This window comes from Mustela putorius, unplaced genomic scaffold, assembly GCF_011764305.1.
Source record: "Mustela putorius furo isolate JIRA1106 unplaced genomic scaffold, ASM1176430v1.1 tig00003896_pilon_pilon_pilon, whole genome shotgun sequence".
Classification (NCBI taxonomy): domain Eukaryota; kingdom Metazoa; phylum Chordata; class Mammalia; order Carnivora; family Mustelidae; genus Mustela; species Mustela putorius.
In genome coordinates, this window is record NW_025422045.1 from 6,936,638 (window position 1) to 6,954,671 (window position 18,034).

Below are 18,034 nucleotides of genomic sequence, written 5' to 3' on the forward strand. Positions count from 1 at the left end.
GTCTGTGGGGGGGGGGGGTACAAGGAATGGATAAATGTTTAATTATCTTCAAAATTAACATTGCCATTAATTGTTCAGTTAGGATTGTACACATTTTACATATTGCAGCAATTTGACGTTAGATATCTTATTTCACAAGACTTTCTGATCGTCTACAGATGTCAGAAATCATAGCTAATTATAAATTATATTAATTTTGTCTTAAAAATTTTCAAGTGCAAAACAATTTTTTAATGTTTTCAGCAAAAAGAAAAATTGTTTTTAATAAGTCCACATGTAACTTAATGTTTGATGTGGCGTGGCTCTGGACCTCCAGAAGTAAGAGATTTTTTTTTTTTTTCAGAAGTAAGAGATTTTAAAAGGGCCTTAGGGAAATGGAAGGAGCTGAAATGAGGCACAAAGAAAGGAAATGGCAAGAAGGAGTGAGTCCTAGGGGCCAAGAAGATGCCTACTCAGCGGCTGCTGTTTGCCAGCGCTGTTCCAAGAGCTGATGATCCAGAAGTAAAAATCACGACTCTCTAAGGAGGGCAGTCTGGTAAGTTCAATGAAACGAAGTGTTAAGTGTTATTAAGGAGGTGTGCGCGCTGACGGGTCAAAAAGGTGTGGCGAGTACTCCCATTTAGATGCCAACTGGGAGGGCTTCTCTGAGGAGTTGACACTTGACCCGAGCAGAGGCAGAGGGAAGAAAAGCTGTGTGGGGTAAGATGAAGAAACACTGAGACAACGCAAAGAGAGAAAGGGAAAAGAGGAGGAAAGGCTCGATGCGATCGACGCTCCGGCATCCGGCGTCGACTGCTAAGGTCTGCGCGCGGTACCGCCCCCTCCCGTCTATCTAGTCCCCTCCCCTCGCCGCGCCTCCCCCGCCCGCCGGCCTGCGAGAGCTCTGAAGCTGCCGGCTCTCGGTGGACGCCATGTACCGGCTCCTGTCAGCCTTGACGGCCCGGGCCGCGACCCCCGGGGGTTGGGCCTGGGGCTGCGGAAGGCGCGGAGCCCACCAGCGCGCCGGGCTGCCGCCGCTCGGCCCCGGCTGGGTCGGTGGCCTCGGGCTGGGGCTGGGGCTGGCACTCGGGGTGAAGCTGGCGGGCGGGCTGAGGGGCGCGGCCCCCGCGCAGTCCCCGGCGGCCCCCGACCCCGAGGGATCGCCCCAGGCCGAACCGCTGCCGACACAGGAGCAGCCCCTCGCTCCTTGGTCAGCACAGACCCCGATGCCGCCCCCATCCCGGCGCTTCGCCAGAGCCATCGACAGCAGCCGCGACCTGCTGCACCGGATCAAGGTGCGGAGACGCGGGCGTAGCGGCCGGGAAACCGGCGCTCCACCGCCCGCGACCCCTCGGAATGAAGCCCCTTGGTGATCATCTCCCGGGCCCGAGCGGACCCCATCCCAAGCGGTGGGATGCCCGCGGCCGGCTTCCGAGAAGGACTTCCCGTTCCCTGGCTCCCCGGCCGTGGTCGGAAGCTCCTGCGGGTTGCCCAAGTCGGGGCGGAGGTCACACCGCCCGCCCGGGGAACCTCCCCTACGCCCTCAGTGCAGACCAGGCACGCCCCTCACCGTTAGAGCCGGGGCTGGCGGAGCCGAGGTGGGCGGGGCCCGGGCCGAGGGGCAGGGCCCTGACGGAGGGGCGGGGCCTCGGGAAGGCCCCGGAGCTGCGCGGGGTGCGCTGTGCGAGGCGTTTCGGCTTGTGTTTGAACTGTGTCCTTTCCCCTTCGCTTTTAGGATGAGGTGGGCGCCCCCGGCATAGTGGTTGGAGTCTCTGTAGATGGAAAAGAAGTCTGGTCAGAAGGTGGGCTCAGAAAACCGTTACTTACTGGCTTGTTTTATGCCAGCTGATGAATGAAATTTTGATTTCATGAAATGAAGTGAAATTTACTGCTAGGAGTAGATCCCATGAAATGTTCAGTTTTCATAAAGCCGTACTTATTGTAGACAAAACATGTCTAACAGTCAAGAATCGGGCTTTCTCACAGTCTTAAATGTGACTCTTGAAGTCTTAAAGATGGCTTGTTTCTAAGGCTGGATTTGTTGTTCTGAAACTTGTATATAGAGCAATCTGTTACCTGCATATTTGTAGGTAACTCTTTCTTCTGGATAAAACGTCAGAAGTTTGTTTTCTTTTTTAATTAACAGTTTCATTAACAGGTTATTGAGTCCCCTATTCTGTAAAATCCACTGTCCCAAGAACTAGGGCCATTCATGATTCCTTGTCTAAAGGAGTTTACGATCTCCTTTATTACTTTTTTTTCTTTTTTTTTTAAGCCGGGCAGAGGTGTTAGCTATTTTTTTCGAACAAAAGCTAGAAGCTTTGGGAAAGAGATTTCTAATCATTTTATGATAATTTTATCAAAGTGTATTTTATAATTTGATTTACTTACCCATTGCACATAAATTGGTCCAACTGGTCATCCCAGGTTTTTAGGAACCCTACTTTTAGGAAGTGTTTCAGACATCATGTAAAGGAATTAGTACTTTTAGAAGGTTTAAGAGCAATAATGTTTTGAATTTAAAGAAAAATGATTCTTCCCCCAAGTATAGCCTAGTCAGCATACCCAATTTATGGGAAATGCTATAATCAAAAATTACATAAATGTCAGCTTTATGGGTGAGGGCTTTTTTCCCTGCAAATATTTTTCAGCATAATCTATATTTATAGTTTAAAAACAATTATTACGTATCTTTTCATTCTTTTTAGATCTCAGGTCTTATCGCTTAGATTTTCACACTTTCAGCCTCCAGAAGATGAAACCAGACTTTAAAAAAAAAGTCTCTAGGAGGTTTGAATTACTAGTACTTTTTTTTTCTGGCTTGCAGCTGAGGTAAACTGATGGTTACCAAGATTGGGTTTGCAGGACACCTTTTCACATTACCTTTTATTGGGTGGTTATTCTAAGGAATCTAGTGGAAACTCAAGAATCAAAGTAAATATAACCTGAAGAACAATGATGTTTTTTTTAAAGAACATAGAATAACTTATGTTAAATGTGGGATGACTAAATTGTCTAGATAAACTAAGAAAAATTAATATCTGAACCAGATGGAAAATTACTATTGTGCACAGAGTGCAATTTCAATTTAGTTATAAGATTAAGTTGTTAGGCTTACTGTTGCCAGCATTACTAAGACTTTCACCCACTCTTAATTAGCTTATAAAAGTGAAGTATCTTTTTCTTTAGATAAATACATGGGTTGTTCTAAGATAGAATTGTTTCAGTTTTTGAGGACTTCTTTGACCATGAAGCCTGTTATTAGTGAATTTTTGCTTTTCTTTTTCTAAAGGCTTAGGTTATGCTGATGTTGAGAACCGTGTACCATGCAAGCCAGAGACCGTTATGAGAATTGCCAGTATCAGCAAAAGCCTCACCATGGTTGCTCTTGCCAAACTGTGGGAAGCTGGGAAACTGGATCTTGATATGCCAGTACAACATTATGTTCCTGAATTCCCAGAAAAAGAATATGAAGGTGAAAAGGTAATGAAACTCACAGTTCATTTTACTAACCACATGTTAAATTGTTTAAAAGGTTTCATAAGATTCTTTGGTTTGTTTTTAACTATTGTTAATGGATTAAAGGGGTTTCTTAATTCAAGTGATAATCTATTGGGTATTTTTCTGAAACTTAAAGCTGAAGATGTGCATATGACATGTTTTTCAGTAACAGTTTAAAATGGAAAATATTACTGAGGCATTATTCCAAGGCCACTAATTTCTTATTTTTTTAAAGATTTTATTAACTTATTTGAAAGAGAGAGAGAAAGAGAACAAAAACAGGGAGAGATGGGGAGAGGGAGAAGCAGTCTCCCAGCTGAGCAGAGAGCCTGACGTGGGGCTCCATCCAGGGACTTGAGGATCGTGACCGAAGCCAAAGGCAGACACTTAACCCACTGAGCCACGCAGGCGCCCCTGCTAACTTTTTATTTTACAGTTTAATATTGTAATTGAATTTCCATGTTTTTATGATTAGGTTTCTGTCACAACAAGATTACTGATTTCCCATTTAAGTGGAATTCGTCATTATGAAAAGGACATGAAAAAGGTGAAAGAAGAGAAAGCTTACAAAGCCTTGAAGATGATAAAAGGGACAGTAGAATCTGACCAAGAAAAAGAGTTCAAAGAAAAAGGAGGCAAATGCAGTGAAAAGAATGACTTTGTTAAAGCTAAGATAGAGCAAGATACTGATGCCAAAGGCCGGAACTTAAAACCTGGCAAGAAAAAGAATGATTTTGAACAAGGCGAATTGTATTTGAAAGAAAAGTTTGAGAATTCAATTGAATCACTAAGATTATTTAAAAATGACCCTTTGTTCTTTAAACCTGGTGAGTGTTAATTCCTTCTCTTAACAAAGTCACCATTATTGAAGTATTAATTTTCAGAAAATCTGAAATGATCCCATCCTGAGGGCATTGGATGTGGTTGATGGTTGTAGCATGGGTTTTGTTGTCAGCCCAGTGTGTGCCTCCGTGTCTAATTCTTGACGAAGCCTAGCATGCAGGTAACTAGTTGTTTAGATTTAGAGCCTCAAATTCATTTAGTGGATTTTCCCGGATCAAGCTATTTGTGGAAAATTATGGAGAAATGTAATAATTGTTCTTCAAATAAAATCTGGACCAAAGAGGGCATGATAAAATATTGCTAATATGTCAGCATTTAGTTAGTGATCAATTTAGTATTTAAATTTCTCAACTTATTTTGTGCCTTTGTTCCTTAAACAAATTGGTTTTCGTCAACTAATTTTATTTCCAAAAAAACTGATCTATAAAAATAATATTTTAAATGTATTTTTTGATACAATGCCTATCAAAACCACTTAATGTCTTTCAATTTACCATAGGTCTATGTACTTGTATTCTTTTTTTTTTTTTAAGATTTTATGTTTTGTTTTGTTTTGTTTTGTTTTGTTTGACAGAGACACAACGAGAGAGGGAACACAAGCAGGGGGAGTGGGAGAGGGAGAACAGGCTTCCCCGCAGGGCAGAGAGCCCTATGTGGGGCTCCATCCCATCACCCTGGGACCATGACCTGAGCCGAAGGCAGATACTTAATGACTGAGCCACCCACAGGCCCCTCCATTTTCATTTTAAAAGTTGTTTTTTTTTTTTACCATGAATAGATATAGATATAATTAAAAAGGGCAAAGAAATATATTTATGGATTTTGTCTTAAAAATATAAGGTTCCAGTTATTAGTACAGATCATACACTCTATGTTTCTAGAATCCCAAATGATACAAAGGTATTTATTTGAAACAGTAGCTGTATTTGAGTATGTATTTGTATTTTAATATTTATTTGAAATTGTTTTTATACTTACATATACTTTGTTAAAATAGGAATGTGCACAACTAATTTATGCCTTGAACAATGAGTTTAAGATATATTAAGAACAAAATCATCAACTCAAGAAATCAAATTTGCTTTTCTTTCCCTTCCTGTTTTAGTACCTTTTTGAAGGATTTTAATTTAGTTTTGAGATAGGATTGATTTGCTTATTTCATTATCATGGAAAGGAGTAGAGTCATATTCTGATCAACATTAAATCATGGAATAAGCAGGGTCATTGCAAAGTTGACTAAATTTGTTACTATATCATCCGTGATCTATTTCTGAATGCTGAAGTAAAAAGATAAAGGTATGTCAATTTTCAGTGGGAAATATTTTACATGTTTTTAAATAATAATGAACCATTTTCTTTTCTTCCCCCCTTTGCAATGATGTCTCAAGGTAGTCAGTTTTTGTATTCAACTTTTGGCTATACCCTACTGGCAGCCATAGTAGAAAGAGCTTCAGGATATAAATATTTGGACTATATGCAGAAAATATTCCATGACTTGGATATGCTGACAACTTTGCAGGAAGAAAATGAGCCAGTGATTTACAATAGAGCAAGGTAAATGATACCTTTGGTGTGTCTCACTATATCACATTTTAACACTGTGCTGTTCATTAAAAGTCAGACTTTCATTGTCTCCATTCCAAAAATCATACTCACCACATTTTGAGAGCTTTTCTACATGTCTGTTTTTCCATCTATAAAGTAAGGGAAATTGAATGTATTTGCTGCAGAGTATTCCAGGATCCTTGGATGAGAGAGAGCAATAATAATTTAAACTCATGCATAATTAAACCAAAATTGCTCCTATCATGTGTATTTATCTATAATTTGCTCTCCCATCATCCCTTTTTTTATGTTGTAACTAATATTTTGTTTATCTGTTACTGTTTTTAACTTTTTAAAATTTTGAAATGATTTAACACTTAAAGATAAATTATAAAACTAAATACAAAGAATTCCCATATACCCTTCACCCAGAATCCCCAAATGTTATCCTTTTACCACATTTGCTTTATCTGTTATTTTTTTCTCAACCATTTGGAAATAAGTTGCAGACAGACCTTTCACCCATAAATAATTAAATATGTGTTTTTTTTAAAAAAAGGACATTCAGGAAACTAATATCAGCATAGTAATTATATCAATTCTGTAGACCCTATTCAAATTTTGCCAGTTCTTCCACTAATGTCCTTTATAGCAAAAGAAAAGGGAGAGAAAAAAAATTTCTGCTTCAGGATGTAGTCCAGGATCATACATTACATTTTGTTGTCATGTCTCTCAGAAGTCACATGAAGTCGTTTTGTCCCATTATTGGTGGTGGTGATTTAATTGCTTTGTTGAAGTGGTACCTGCTGGGTTTTCTCCCTGTAAAAGTTTAAGTCGTTTCTTTGAAATATATCAAATTAAATTTGATCATAATTTTTTCTAAATTATGATTTGTAAAAGGGGCATTGGGAGAGAATTTTGAGACTAATGACTACTATGAGTTTTATGGCTATGTTTTCCATTTTACTCATTATTATTTGGTTCACTAGAAAGGTAAGGTTTTTAACAAATCAACTGTTACTTTTACTTTGCATATTTTTCTTAGTACATGCTTTGCAGATGGCTTAATGGTACTTGAAATAGATGAAATTGTGGGATTATTTTAGCTTTATCTTATCCCTATATTAGGTTTGTTCAGTCTTCTGTTATATTTAGTTAAATTACCATTTTTAAATTACGAGTATATTTAAAAGGATTAAATATGCATTGCAAATCAGCCTGAAGGAGGTTTTTTTGGACTTAAAAGAAATTAGGTTAGCAGCAAGCAATGAATTTTAATTTTAAAATGGCCTGTAGTTCTCAACCACTTCAATTAGTGTTTATTATTTTGGGATCCAATATTACATTGTACTGGAAAGCATAAGAAAAACTGACAAATACTGGAGATTGTCAATTGAGTATAAAAAAATGCATACATTGTCAATTGAGTATATTTAGTAAAGGTGGTGTGGATGCATGATTTTTTTAAATCATTTTTTTTTAGATTTTTATATTCCATTGTCATACAACACATTATTTTTTTTTAAGACCTTATTTATTTATTTGACAGACAGATCACAAGTAGGCAGAGAAGCAGGCAGAGAGAGAGGGGGAAGCAGACTCCCTGCTGAGCAGAGAGCCCGACATGGGGCTCTATCCCAGGACCCTGAGATCATGACCTGAGCCTAAGTCAGAGGCTTTAACCCACTGAGGCCCCCAGGCTCCCCAGGATGCATGATTTTATTTTGATTTAAATCTAGGTGTTTGATAATGAATGCTTACACTTATATGTAAGGGAGAGAAGAACATTAGGTATCATCACTGAGCTGTTTTCTAAACTGAAAATTAAGACTCTTTGAATGTACAGAACTGCAAAGCAGTTCTTTTTTTCCTAATGAGTAATTTATGACTTGCAAAAACATCAAAATATGGCATATGATGGTGAGTTAATTTCATTCTATTGCCCATTCTTTGAAGAAAAAAAAAGACAGTGGGTTTTCTTTTCTTCTGTTAAAGGTTCCTATCAGCTCTGAGTTTGTTAGATTTGGAAGTATCGAATGGTGCTAAAGGGGTAGTTGATTCATATTAGTTATATTAAATGGGCTGCTGAAAAGGGCACTAAAAAAAGAAAGAATGTTACCTGTGAAAATGGTCTGTCCACTCACTTCACCTTTATTTTACTTGATGCAGTATCTACTTGGGACTCTAAAACTCTACTTTGATTCTTTTTTTGTTAATAATTATTTTAAAAGAACTTAAAGGCACCAGCTTTTTAAGGGAGTTCAGGGAGTAAAAGGAAACTTCAAAGACAAGTATTTAAAAAAAAAAAAAGCTTAAAGTAAAGCTTAGTAAATCCATATGTTTCTATTCGTTTATGTTTGTCATTTTGCAGGAAATAAAATTTCCAGCAAAAGTTTGCAGCTTTGTTAGTGTTTACTCACTCCTTCATAATAATTATAAATTAAATATAAATATATTATCCTAACCTAGGCTTTTTAGAGTTATTGTAACCCAAGAGTAAATACTTAGCATCTTTTTGCTCGTGTGTGTGTGTGTGTATGTGTGTGTGTGTGTTCAAAACAATCAGTCCTAGTGTCTGTCACCTTTTTAAGATATTTCCCTAGAATCCTACCCCAAAATACTACTTATATTTCTTTGGCCAGAATTTTAGCAACAGGCCACACTTAGCTGTAAGAAATACAGAGAAATTAGTTTTTAGCAGGGTACATTGTCCTGAATAAAACTGGAACTTTCTTAAATGGAAGACTAGGAATATTGACTTAGTATACACAAATAGATATATTGATTCTATATAACAAGTATGTTCTGTATAGGCAAGTAAACTAAAATAACCCTTGAAGCAAATGCCCATGGGGAGTGGACTGATTGTTCTTGACACTGAAAGACATTCTGTTGATAGGGGAATCCCTAATCAATGCATTAGCTTATTTTTAGACTCTGTTCATATTCCCTGATTTTAGCACAATACTTGCAACAAAAATATCTTTTATAATTGGATGGGACCAAAAGCAAATACAATGCATATTTTCTGAAGTGTTTGCTGTATTTTGGCACTATAGATATGGTCTTTACTTCCTATTATTACCTTTGTGATTATTATTATTATTTTTATTTGTGAAAGTGTTTTCTAAAATTAAGCATTTTTTAAAAGATTTTATTTGACAGAGAGAGAGTGCAAAAGCAGGGGGAGTGGGAGAAGCAGGCTCCCACTGAATAGGGAGCCTGATGGGGGCTTGATCTCAGGACCACACAGGGGCCCCTTAGTCATTGGTTTTCATGAGAGCATATTTAGATTCTCTGTGGGCTTCTTTTTTTCTTTTTAATCTTCAAAGCACATGCCTTTGGCCACCCTTGGTTCACCCAGTATTATGACTTGGACTTTTAGGGGACATGGAAGATTCTTGAAGGAAGAAAGGAGTAAGTTTTCAAATTATATATGCCCACAGACCTCCAAAGTTATGAATTTTGAGGGAAGGGTACATGTTGAGAGAGGAGGCCCACAGGTGATTCTGAAAAACAACTGTCCTACCCTTCTCCATACCAGATTTGAGAATTACTAATGCTAGTAGAGAATCTGATCGGGAAGAAGGGTTGTGGTACTAATGCAGACCTAAATTTTCTCTGTAGAAGGGAAGACCTGGGCACATGGGGCTGCAGTGATTAGGGGGATGTAGGAAATCATAGGTTTGAGATCTAGAAGAGAGAGCTCAGAGCTGCAGACTAGCCAAGATTGGGTATCAAGGAAGTGCTGGTTAACAGTGCTGCAGGAGGCAAATAGGATATCGACTATACAAGAGAATTAGAAGAACCTTGAAAATCCAGAAGAAAGCTGTTTAGTGATGGTGGACCAGAAGCCAGATTTTAAGGAGTTGAGTAGGACTAGAGAGGGTGAGTGCCTGGAAAACAGAAGGTCTGAGCTATTCTGTGTAGTTTGGCAGTAAATGATGAGGGAGAAAGGACTGGCAGCTGGAAGATATAACAAGGATAAAAAGATAAAAGTTGTTTTTCCTGGGACACCTGGGTGGCTCAGTTGGTTAAGCTGCTGTCTTCAGCTCAGGTCCTGATCCCAGGATCCTAGGATCGAGTCCCACATCGGGCTTCTTGATCAGTGGGGAGCCTGCTTCTCTCTCTACCTCTACCTGCCACCCTGCCTGCTTGTGTTCTCTCTCTCTCCCTGACAAATAAATAAATAAATTTTTTAAAAAGTTGTTTTTCCCTTAGGATACAGAAAACAGAGCATTTTTTAAACTGAAGTGAAGGAGTCAAAGTCAAAGCTTCTAGCATGGCACAGAGAGAGGACAAAGGACTTTTCCTTTGTGACCTGTCCCCTCTCCGCTCTTCCAGCATCACCTTCTACCACTTACCCCACAAGCTCTCTGCTATAGCCAAATGGAACTGCTTTGCTCCCCAGCTTGGCCTTTGTAATCAGCCATTTGAACAAGGCTCACTCTCACTAGCGCTCAGGACTCCTCCCATCCATCTTGGTAGTCACCTTACAACCTGTTCCTTGAAATGTGGTCCAGGCTCCAACAGTATTGACATTACCTGGGAGCTTGTTAAAATTGCAGGATTTTGTGACCCCTTCCCAGACCAACTAAATCAGAATCTTCATTTTAACAGGATCCCCAGGTGATTCATGTAGTGCTTTGAGTTTAGAACTGTCTGACAAGTCTCATAGTGCCTTGAAAGCAGCTACAGAGTATTTTTTACCTCCTTTAGTCTCTCCAGTGCCTTGCAAGTTGTCTCCATTAACTATTTGGCCAACAAATGATGCTTTCATGTATTGAATTTTTTTTTGTTTTTTTAAATTTTTTTTAAAAGTTTATTTACTTAAGAGAGAGAGCACAAGCTGGGGGAGAGGCAAAGGGAGAGGGCAAAGGGACTCCCCACTGAGTGCAGAACCTGCCACCACTGGGCTTGATCCCAGGACCCTAAGATCATGACCTGAACTGAAGTCAGATGCACCCCTAAACATGTTTAATGAGCACTTAGTGGGTGGCAGGTACTGTTCTAGGTAGGGGAATCATCAAGGAGCAATACTGGTAAGGCTCCAGCCCTTATGACTCTTACATTCTATGGGAAGAGACAAACATGTAGACTAAGAATTTCAGATACTGATATGAAGAAAATAAAACAAAGCAATGTTATATAGAGTAATAGGAAGAGAATGTAGGGGATCTATTTAAAATACATTTTAGACATGACTGATAAGGAAATCTAAATTGCCTTGTTGCAAATACAGAAATAAGTCTGACATAAAAAGAAGCAAGGCAAGATGTTGTAAGTGATGAGAACATGGAAGTAAGTAGGGGCTAAATTGCATTGGACAGTAACTTTCAATGCCATTAGACATCCCCCCCCCCTTATTTGAACAAGTATTTTATACCTCCTTTAGTTTCCTGAAATGATCTATTTGGTTATATGATCTATAACCTATACTCACTACTCCTTTTTTTTTCTTTTTTAGAGATTTTATTTGACAGGGAACACAAGCAGGGGGTGTAGGAGAGGGAACAGTAGGCTTCCCACTGAGCAGGAAGCCTGATGTGGGGCTCGATCCCAGGACCCTGGGATAATGACCTGAGCCAAAGGCCAATGCTCAACGACTAAGCCACCCAGGCGCCCCCATATACTCACTACTCTTTTTTTTTTTTTAAGATTTTATTTATTTATTTGACAGAGAGAGATCACAAGTAGGCAGAGAGGCAGGCAGAGAGAGAGAGAGAGGAGGAAGCAGGCTCCCTGCTGAGCAGAGAGCCTGATTTGGGACTCGATCCCAGGACCCTGAGATCATGACCTGAGCCGAAGGCAGCGGCTTAACCCACTTAACCCATTTTATTTTAACTAAAATAAAAAATAAGGGGCATCAGGGTAGCTCAGTCAGTTAAGCGTCTACCTTCAGCTCAGGTCATGATCGCAGGTCCTGGAATCGAGCCCTATTCCCTGCTTAGCAGGGAGTCTGCTTCTCCTCCTACCTTTGCCTCCTGCTCATGTTCTGTCTCTGTATCTTACTTTCTCTGTAAAATAAATAAATAAAGCCATTTTTTTAAATATGTAAAATAAATAAAAATTATAATTTATAATTATAGATATTTTGATATATAAGGTTTACTCACAACATTAGAAGACATGATAAAGTCAGATACAACCTAACACATAAAAGGATCATAAATGTAACAACTGTAAATGCAGACCAATATAGGTGTGTCATATTGGTGCCTTTGGTGGCTACCTCTGGCTAAAGCTGTGAGCGAAATCCAGTGCAGTCTTTCTTCGGTTTTCACCATGGTTACTTTCAAGAAAGTTAATGTAGAATAAAAATGTCCAAAGACTACTTTGTGTTTATAAATAAAATGGAGAGGATTCTAATCTCAGCTCATTATAAACAGAATCTTTACTTAAATGATTACCGGTAGGATAATTGAAGGTCTTCCACCATAAGGGAGAATATACACTACTGTGTGGGACTTTTCCACACGTCGTAAGACATTAGGACCCTTGAGCCCCCTGCCCACTAAATGTTAGTAAGAGCTTTCTAGTAATTGTGACATCTAAAAAAAAGGCCTCCAAAAATTTCCCTTAAAGAGTTGGCACTGCTTCTGTTGAGGACTGTTGATTGTATTGTAGGCCATCATAAGAAGTTCAGGTTTTGTAATTACACTGGTAATCATTGGAAGGTTTCAAACAGATGGAAGAAGGGTAAGACAAAATATCAGGCTTCCACATGGAGAATGGACTGGAAGGAGATAAAATAATCTATGAAGTATAACTGGCGAAACAAGGTTGTTCAGGCAAAAAGGCAGTCAGGGATTCAGGTAGTAGAATTAGTCATAAAAACAATGGGAAATTTTCTTAAGTGACTGGAGAGAAGGAAAAAAGAATGCATGATAATGTAAATGCATTTTATTTTTTTCTTTAAAGATTTTTCTTTATTTATTCGACAGACTGAGATCACAAGTAGGCAGAGAGGCAGGCAGAGAGAGAGAGTAGGAAGCAGGCTCCCCACTGTGCAGAGAGCCTGATGCAGGGCTAGATCCCAGGACCCTGAGATCATGAACTGAGCCAAAGGCAGAGGCCCAACCCACTGAGCCACCTAGGCACCCCCATAAATGCATTTTAAGGTAAAGATGGGAGTTTGAGGCCATCTAAGTTGTCTAAAGTACTCTGGAATCTTCACAGTAAAACAAAGGATATAGTCGTCTGCCGGCTGGCCAGAGGTGGGGCTGAGGACTGGAAGAGATTGGGACTAGCTGTTGTGAGGAATAACCAGGAAAAGAATGAGATTTGGTAGCAGCAGTGAAGACCCTTACCAAGTGTGAATCGATACCAGTCAGCTTTGTGATGTGAATATCTGCAGCTTTTCTCCCCAGATAAAGAACCAAAGAAAGGGGTACGTAGATTTATTCAGGATTGGCAGATTGGTGTTCTGTCAGGTTGGGTTGGAAGAGTGGGGAACCCAAAGATGCTAGTGAGACCACAGCTGAAACTGTTCAGGCTAGAACAGAAAGTTCAGTGAAATTAGGAACTAGAAGACCTAGGAAATTGGGAAGAGTTAAGGGGAATAGATGGGGGTCACAATGAGGGCACAGAGCAGGCTCAGTTGGAGAGTTGGCTGGATTGGATAACCTTAGTTCTAGGAAGAAATGTCTGAGTTTGAGACCTTACCCATACAGTGGGTGAAAGTGATGGTGAGATTCAGTCTGACAGTGCTTACGAACAGCCATGGTGGGATGAAGATGAAGATCCTTACGGATGAGACAGCACTCTGAAAACCTCAGGACACATTTTATTAAGAATCTTGAAAGAAAGGATTCTCTTAAGCTACATTTCATTTTTGGTTTAATTATTTTGTAATTTCATTTCATTTACATAATACTAGAATAGAAACCTTATGAAGTCAGGCAGTTTGTCTCTCTTGTTTAACACTTTATTCCAGCATTTCAAGCAGTGCCTCCCACACAGGAAGTGCTCTACCAGTAATTGTCGAATGCATGAGTAAGTAACAGCTGTCCTTTATTAGGTAGCTACCAGAAATATGTAACGTGATTGATACATGTTTTCCCATCTCTGCAAAGAAAATATTTTTGTCACCGCTTCCCAAATTAGGATGTGGAAGCAGAGAGGCAGCAGACCACCTGGGTTCAAATCCAGGTCTGCCACTTACAAGCTGTGTAGTCTGGGACAAGTTATTTCTACTGTCTGTGCCTCAGTTTTCTATCTGTGAAATAGGAATTATAGTGGTACCTACCTGTGAACCTTGTTACAAGAATACATTAGTTCATACTGATACAGTTCTTAGAACAATGTCTGGCACGGAGTCGGAGTAAGAATTTTCAAGTGTTAATCAGATAAAACCAGCATATTTTACTAGCTAGAAAGGGTATGCTGCGGTTCAAACAGGTTTGCAAGCTCCAGCTTCTCTCAGTACACCAAGAAAGTCCCACGTCACATCATGACACATCGTATTCCTATGGCATTTTTAACCAGGAGGTATAGTGTCCTTACAAATATTAATCTTAAGTGTCTCAGTGTGTACTCTTTTCGTTATAAAACTCACATGCAACATATGACTCACTGAGCCCAAGGACTATAAATATCTACCAGACAGTAGTGTTTCCGCATATGCACCAGGCAAATGTATCATATGTAATATTAATTCATTTTTATAGGGATTGAAAGTTTGATACACTCAAAATGGGCAAGCCATGCCAGTAGATAAAAAAACAACAACCGCTTTCTATACTTTAATTACTCAATTATCGATGTTTTATTAGAATCTGAATCAGACTGAAATGAATATTTTCTCAGAATGTATGATCAGTACATTGAAACAACCTGTCTCATGTACATATCTTCCTATTCGTCCTCATATGTAAAGTTCATAATAGACTATTAAGTTTTTAATGACCATTCTTATCTCATTTTAGATTTTATGTTTACAATAAAAAGAGACGTCTTGTCAACACACCATACGTGGATAACTCCTATAAATGGGCTGGTGGTGGATTTCTGTCTACAGTGGGTGACCTTCTGAAATTTGGGAATGCAATGCTGTATGGTTACCAAGTCGGGCTCTTTAAGAACTCCCATGAAAATCTTTTACCTGGATATCTCAAGCCAGAAACAATGGTTATGATTTGGACGCCAGTCCCTAACACAGAGATGTCCTGGGATAAAGAGGGTAAATACGCAATGGCATGGGGCGTTGTGGAAAAGAAGCAAACATACGGTTCCTGTAGAAAGCAGCGGCATTACGCCTCACACACCGGAGGTGCGGTAGGCGCCAGCAGTGTCCTGCTGGTCCTTCCCGAAGAACTGGATGCGGAACCTATAAATAATAAGGTTCCCCCAAGAGGAATAGTCGTTTCTATCATATGTAACATGCAGTCTGTTGGCCTCAATAGCACTGCTTTAAAGATTGCTCTGGAATTTGATAAAGACAGAGCTGACGTATCTTAACAGGTGCAAAAGGAGCTGTTTTGTTCTTGTTCTTGCTGTTGTTCGAAACATTCAAATCCCAAAATACATGAGATTTTTAAAAATAGATTTGTAATAGAGTATAATTGAATGCAGAGAATTATGTACTTCTAATTGCTTAATTTTGTAATTGTCTTTTATTGTAGGATTAGTTCTTTATACTCAGGGAAGTAACTATATTATTTTTACTTTTCAAAAAAAGTGTTAATTCTTGAAATAAAATATTCTGATAAAAAGAGATTTTTTGAATGTGTAATATTAAGAAAATCTCATTCAACAGGGAACTTTAAATATTACTATTTTAATATGACAGCAGAAACAAGTTAATGAGAAATGTATATTAGTTATGTATTGCAGCTTCAAAGAACAAAAAATTACCTCGTGGTTTCCAAGGCTCAGTAGCTTGACTAGGTGAATCTGATACCATTCTCTAATGAAGTTGCAGACAAGATGTTGTGATCATCTAAAGGCTTCTCTGAGGCTGGAGGACATGCTTCTAAAGTGGCTTACTCACTTGACTGGTGGCAAGTATCAGTCCTCTGGCTTGTGAGTAGCAAGAGGTCTCAGTTTCCCTCCATGTGGGCCTATCTGTAGGACTGCTTCAGTACCTCAGTGTCACGTTAATTGGCTTTTCCCAGAGCAAGTGATTCAAGAGACATTGAGAAAGGGAGGGAGGCCAGGAAGGAGAGCCATGAGCCAGGCAGAAGCCAATGTTTTTGATAACCTAGCCTCAGAGATTACATACCATCACATTTGCTGTATTCTCTAGCTTTCACAGACCAACCCTGATAACAATCTTGGAGGGATTACACTGGGTATGAATATCAGGAGGTGGGGATCATTGGGGGTCATCTACCATGGTCTGACCTCTGGTCCCTAGTGATTAATGTCCTTCCTACCTCCTCCCAAGTTTTCCAGAAATTTCATTCCATTATAGTATCAGCTCAAAACTATCACGGAAGTCTAGGTGTAGATGAAGTTCCTGGGGGTAGTTCCATAAGTATAGTTCCTCTTTATCTGAAGACCTGTGAACTAAAGACAAGTTACCTGCTCCCACATGGGCAATATACAGCAGGCAGCATACAATGGCACAACATAATGCAGTTACTGCTATGGACCCTATGGGGGGAAATGGAAGACACATTCTTGCAATTCTGAAATCCAACCAAACACAGGTTGGCAGCTCCTTGGTTGGTACTCAGGGCCTGGGGATAATTCTTGGCTCTTGGGCTATATTCTCCGGCTCACAGTTCTACCCTCTGACTTATTATTTTTTCATGAAAGGTAGCAGGTGTTTGTAGCTGAGTGGTTTTCCCAGCCTGCTTTCTGCTTATATAAATTTGGAGGTTCAAAGGCCTCTTTTGTATTCTGTCTCTCCTTTCAGTTTGAGTAGTGTTCCTGCCCATACAATTTGTTTAAACTTGGTAAGTATTCTACAGATATTGGGGGCCATGTTAGTAAACAAAAGGCATACCACCAAATGTCTTCAAAGAAGGCCCTTCTGTAACTTAGGATTCTGCTGGGACAATTGGAGAAAAAATGTTGTTTCTAATAAACCCTGTTGTTTATATAGCTCTCTGAGATATCATCTTGGTTCTTTTCAGCAGTCAAATGATTTTAGTCAGACCCTTGGTTTCATTTAAATTTTTTTAATATTTATTTATTTTATAGAAAGCAAGCATGTGTGAGTGCAGGGAAGGGCATTGGGAGAGAGAAACTTAAGCAGCCTCCTCACTGAGCTTGGAGCCCAACGTGGGGCTGATCTCACCACCCTGAGATCATGACCTGAGTCAGATGTTTAACCAACTGTGCCACCCAAGCACCCCTTCAGCTTCATTTTAGAAAATGTTTTCCTGGAAGTGCCCTCAATTTTATCTTTGCCCTGAAGCCATTTTGGTTTCATTCACCATCCAGAGATTCTGGGAATTTTCTAAACCATCCAGTATTCTTTTTGTCTAGTAGTCCTTCCTTTAGCTTATATCTCTCATGTATTTTGATATAAGCAGTAGGAAGAAGCTAGGAGACACATTCAACACTGGACATCTCAGCTGGATCACCCAGTTCATTGGGCACAAGTTTTACTTTTCCTGTCCCTGCAGGCAACAGTGTTGCTAAACTTTCTAACACTACAAAATTCCTTTTCCTCCAATTTCCAGTAAGATCTTCCTTACTCTCATTTAAGTCCACACCTGCAGCCTCTGGAAAGGCCATCATACTTCTGAACAGTTTCTTCAAGGCTCCTGGGGCTTTCAGTAAGACTTCAAAAGACTTCACTCCAACTTCTAACCACTGCTCTGTTCCAAAATCACTCCCATATTTTAGGTTTTGGTTAGAACCTCACTCTACTTCCAGGTAACAAATCTGTAATGTAAAAAATGCATATTTCAGATATAATTCCAAACTCATATACCTTAAAGTGTACAACTCAGTAGTTTTTAGTATAGCCACAAGGTGTATATCCATTCCAAAAAAACCAATATTCTACCCATTAGTCTTGCTTCCTGTGCCTTTCTCCTTCAAGACTCTGGAAACCACCAGCCTACTTTCTGTATCTTTGGATTTGCCTATTATGGACATTTTGTATCAACAGAATCCTACAATATGTGGCCCTTTGTGTCTGGCTTCTTTCATTTGGTATAGTGTGCATCAGTAATCTATTGTGTAACAAATTATCCCATCTCACAATTTC

The 18,034-nt window shown here is 39.4% G+C and overlaps 1 protein-coding gene across 2 annotated transcripts; it reads left to right on the forward strand.

The window, feature by feature from the left end:
• Positions 1-837: 837 nt before the first annotated feature.
• LACTB (lactamase beta) lies at positions 838-16,917 on the forward strand. 2 transcript variants are annotated; one of them, XM_004758756.3, is made up of 6 exons: positions 840-1,274; positions 1,715-1,781; positions 3,272-3,462; positions 3,956-4,307; positions 5,712-5,877; positions 14,796-16,917. In XM_004758756.3, exons 1-6 carry the CDS (start codon positions 912-914, stop codon positions 15,325-15,327), a joined length of 1,671 nt encoding a protein of 556 aa, XP_004758813.1. In that variant the 5' UTR covers positions 840-911; the 3' UTR covers positions 15,328-16,917. The 2 variants fall into 2 exon arrangements, with proteins under 2 accessions (XP_044923366.1, XP_004758813.1); XM_045067431.1 differs by lacking the exon at positions 5,712-5,877 and having other exon boundaries at positions 838-1,274; positions 14,796-15,044.
• Positions 16,918-18,034: the final 1,117 nt, after the last annotated feature.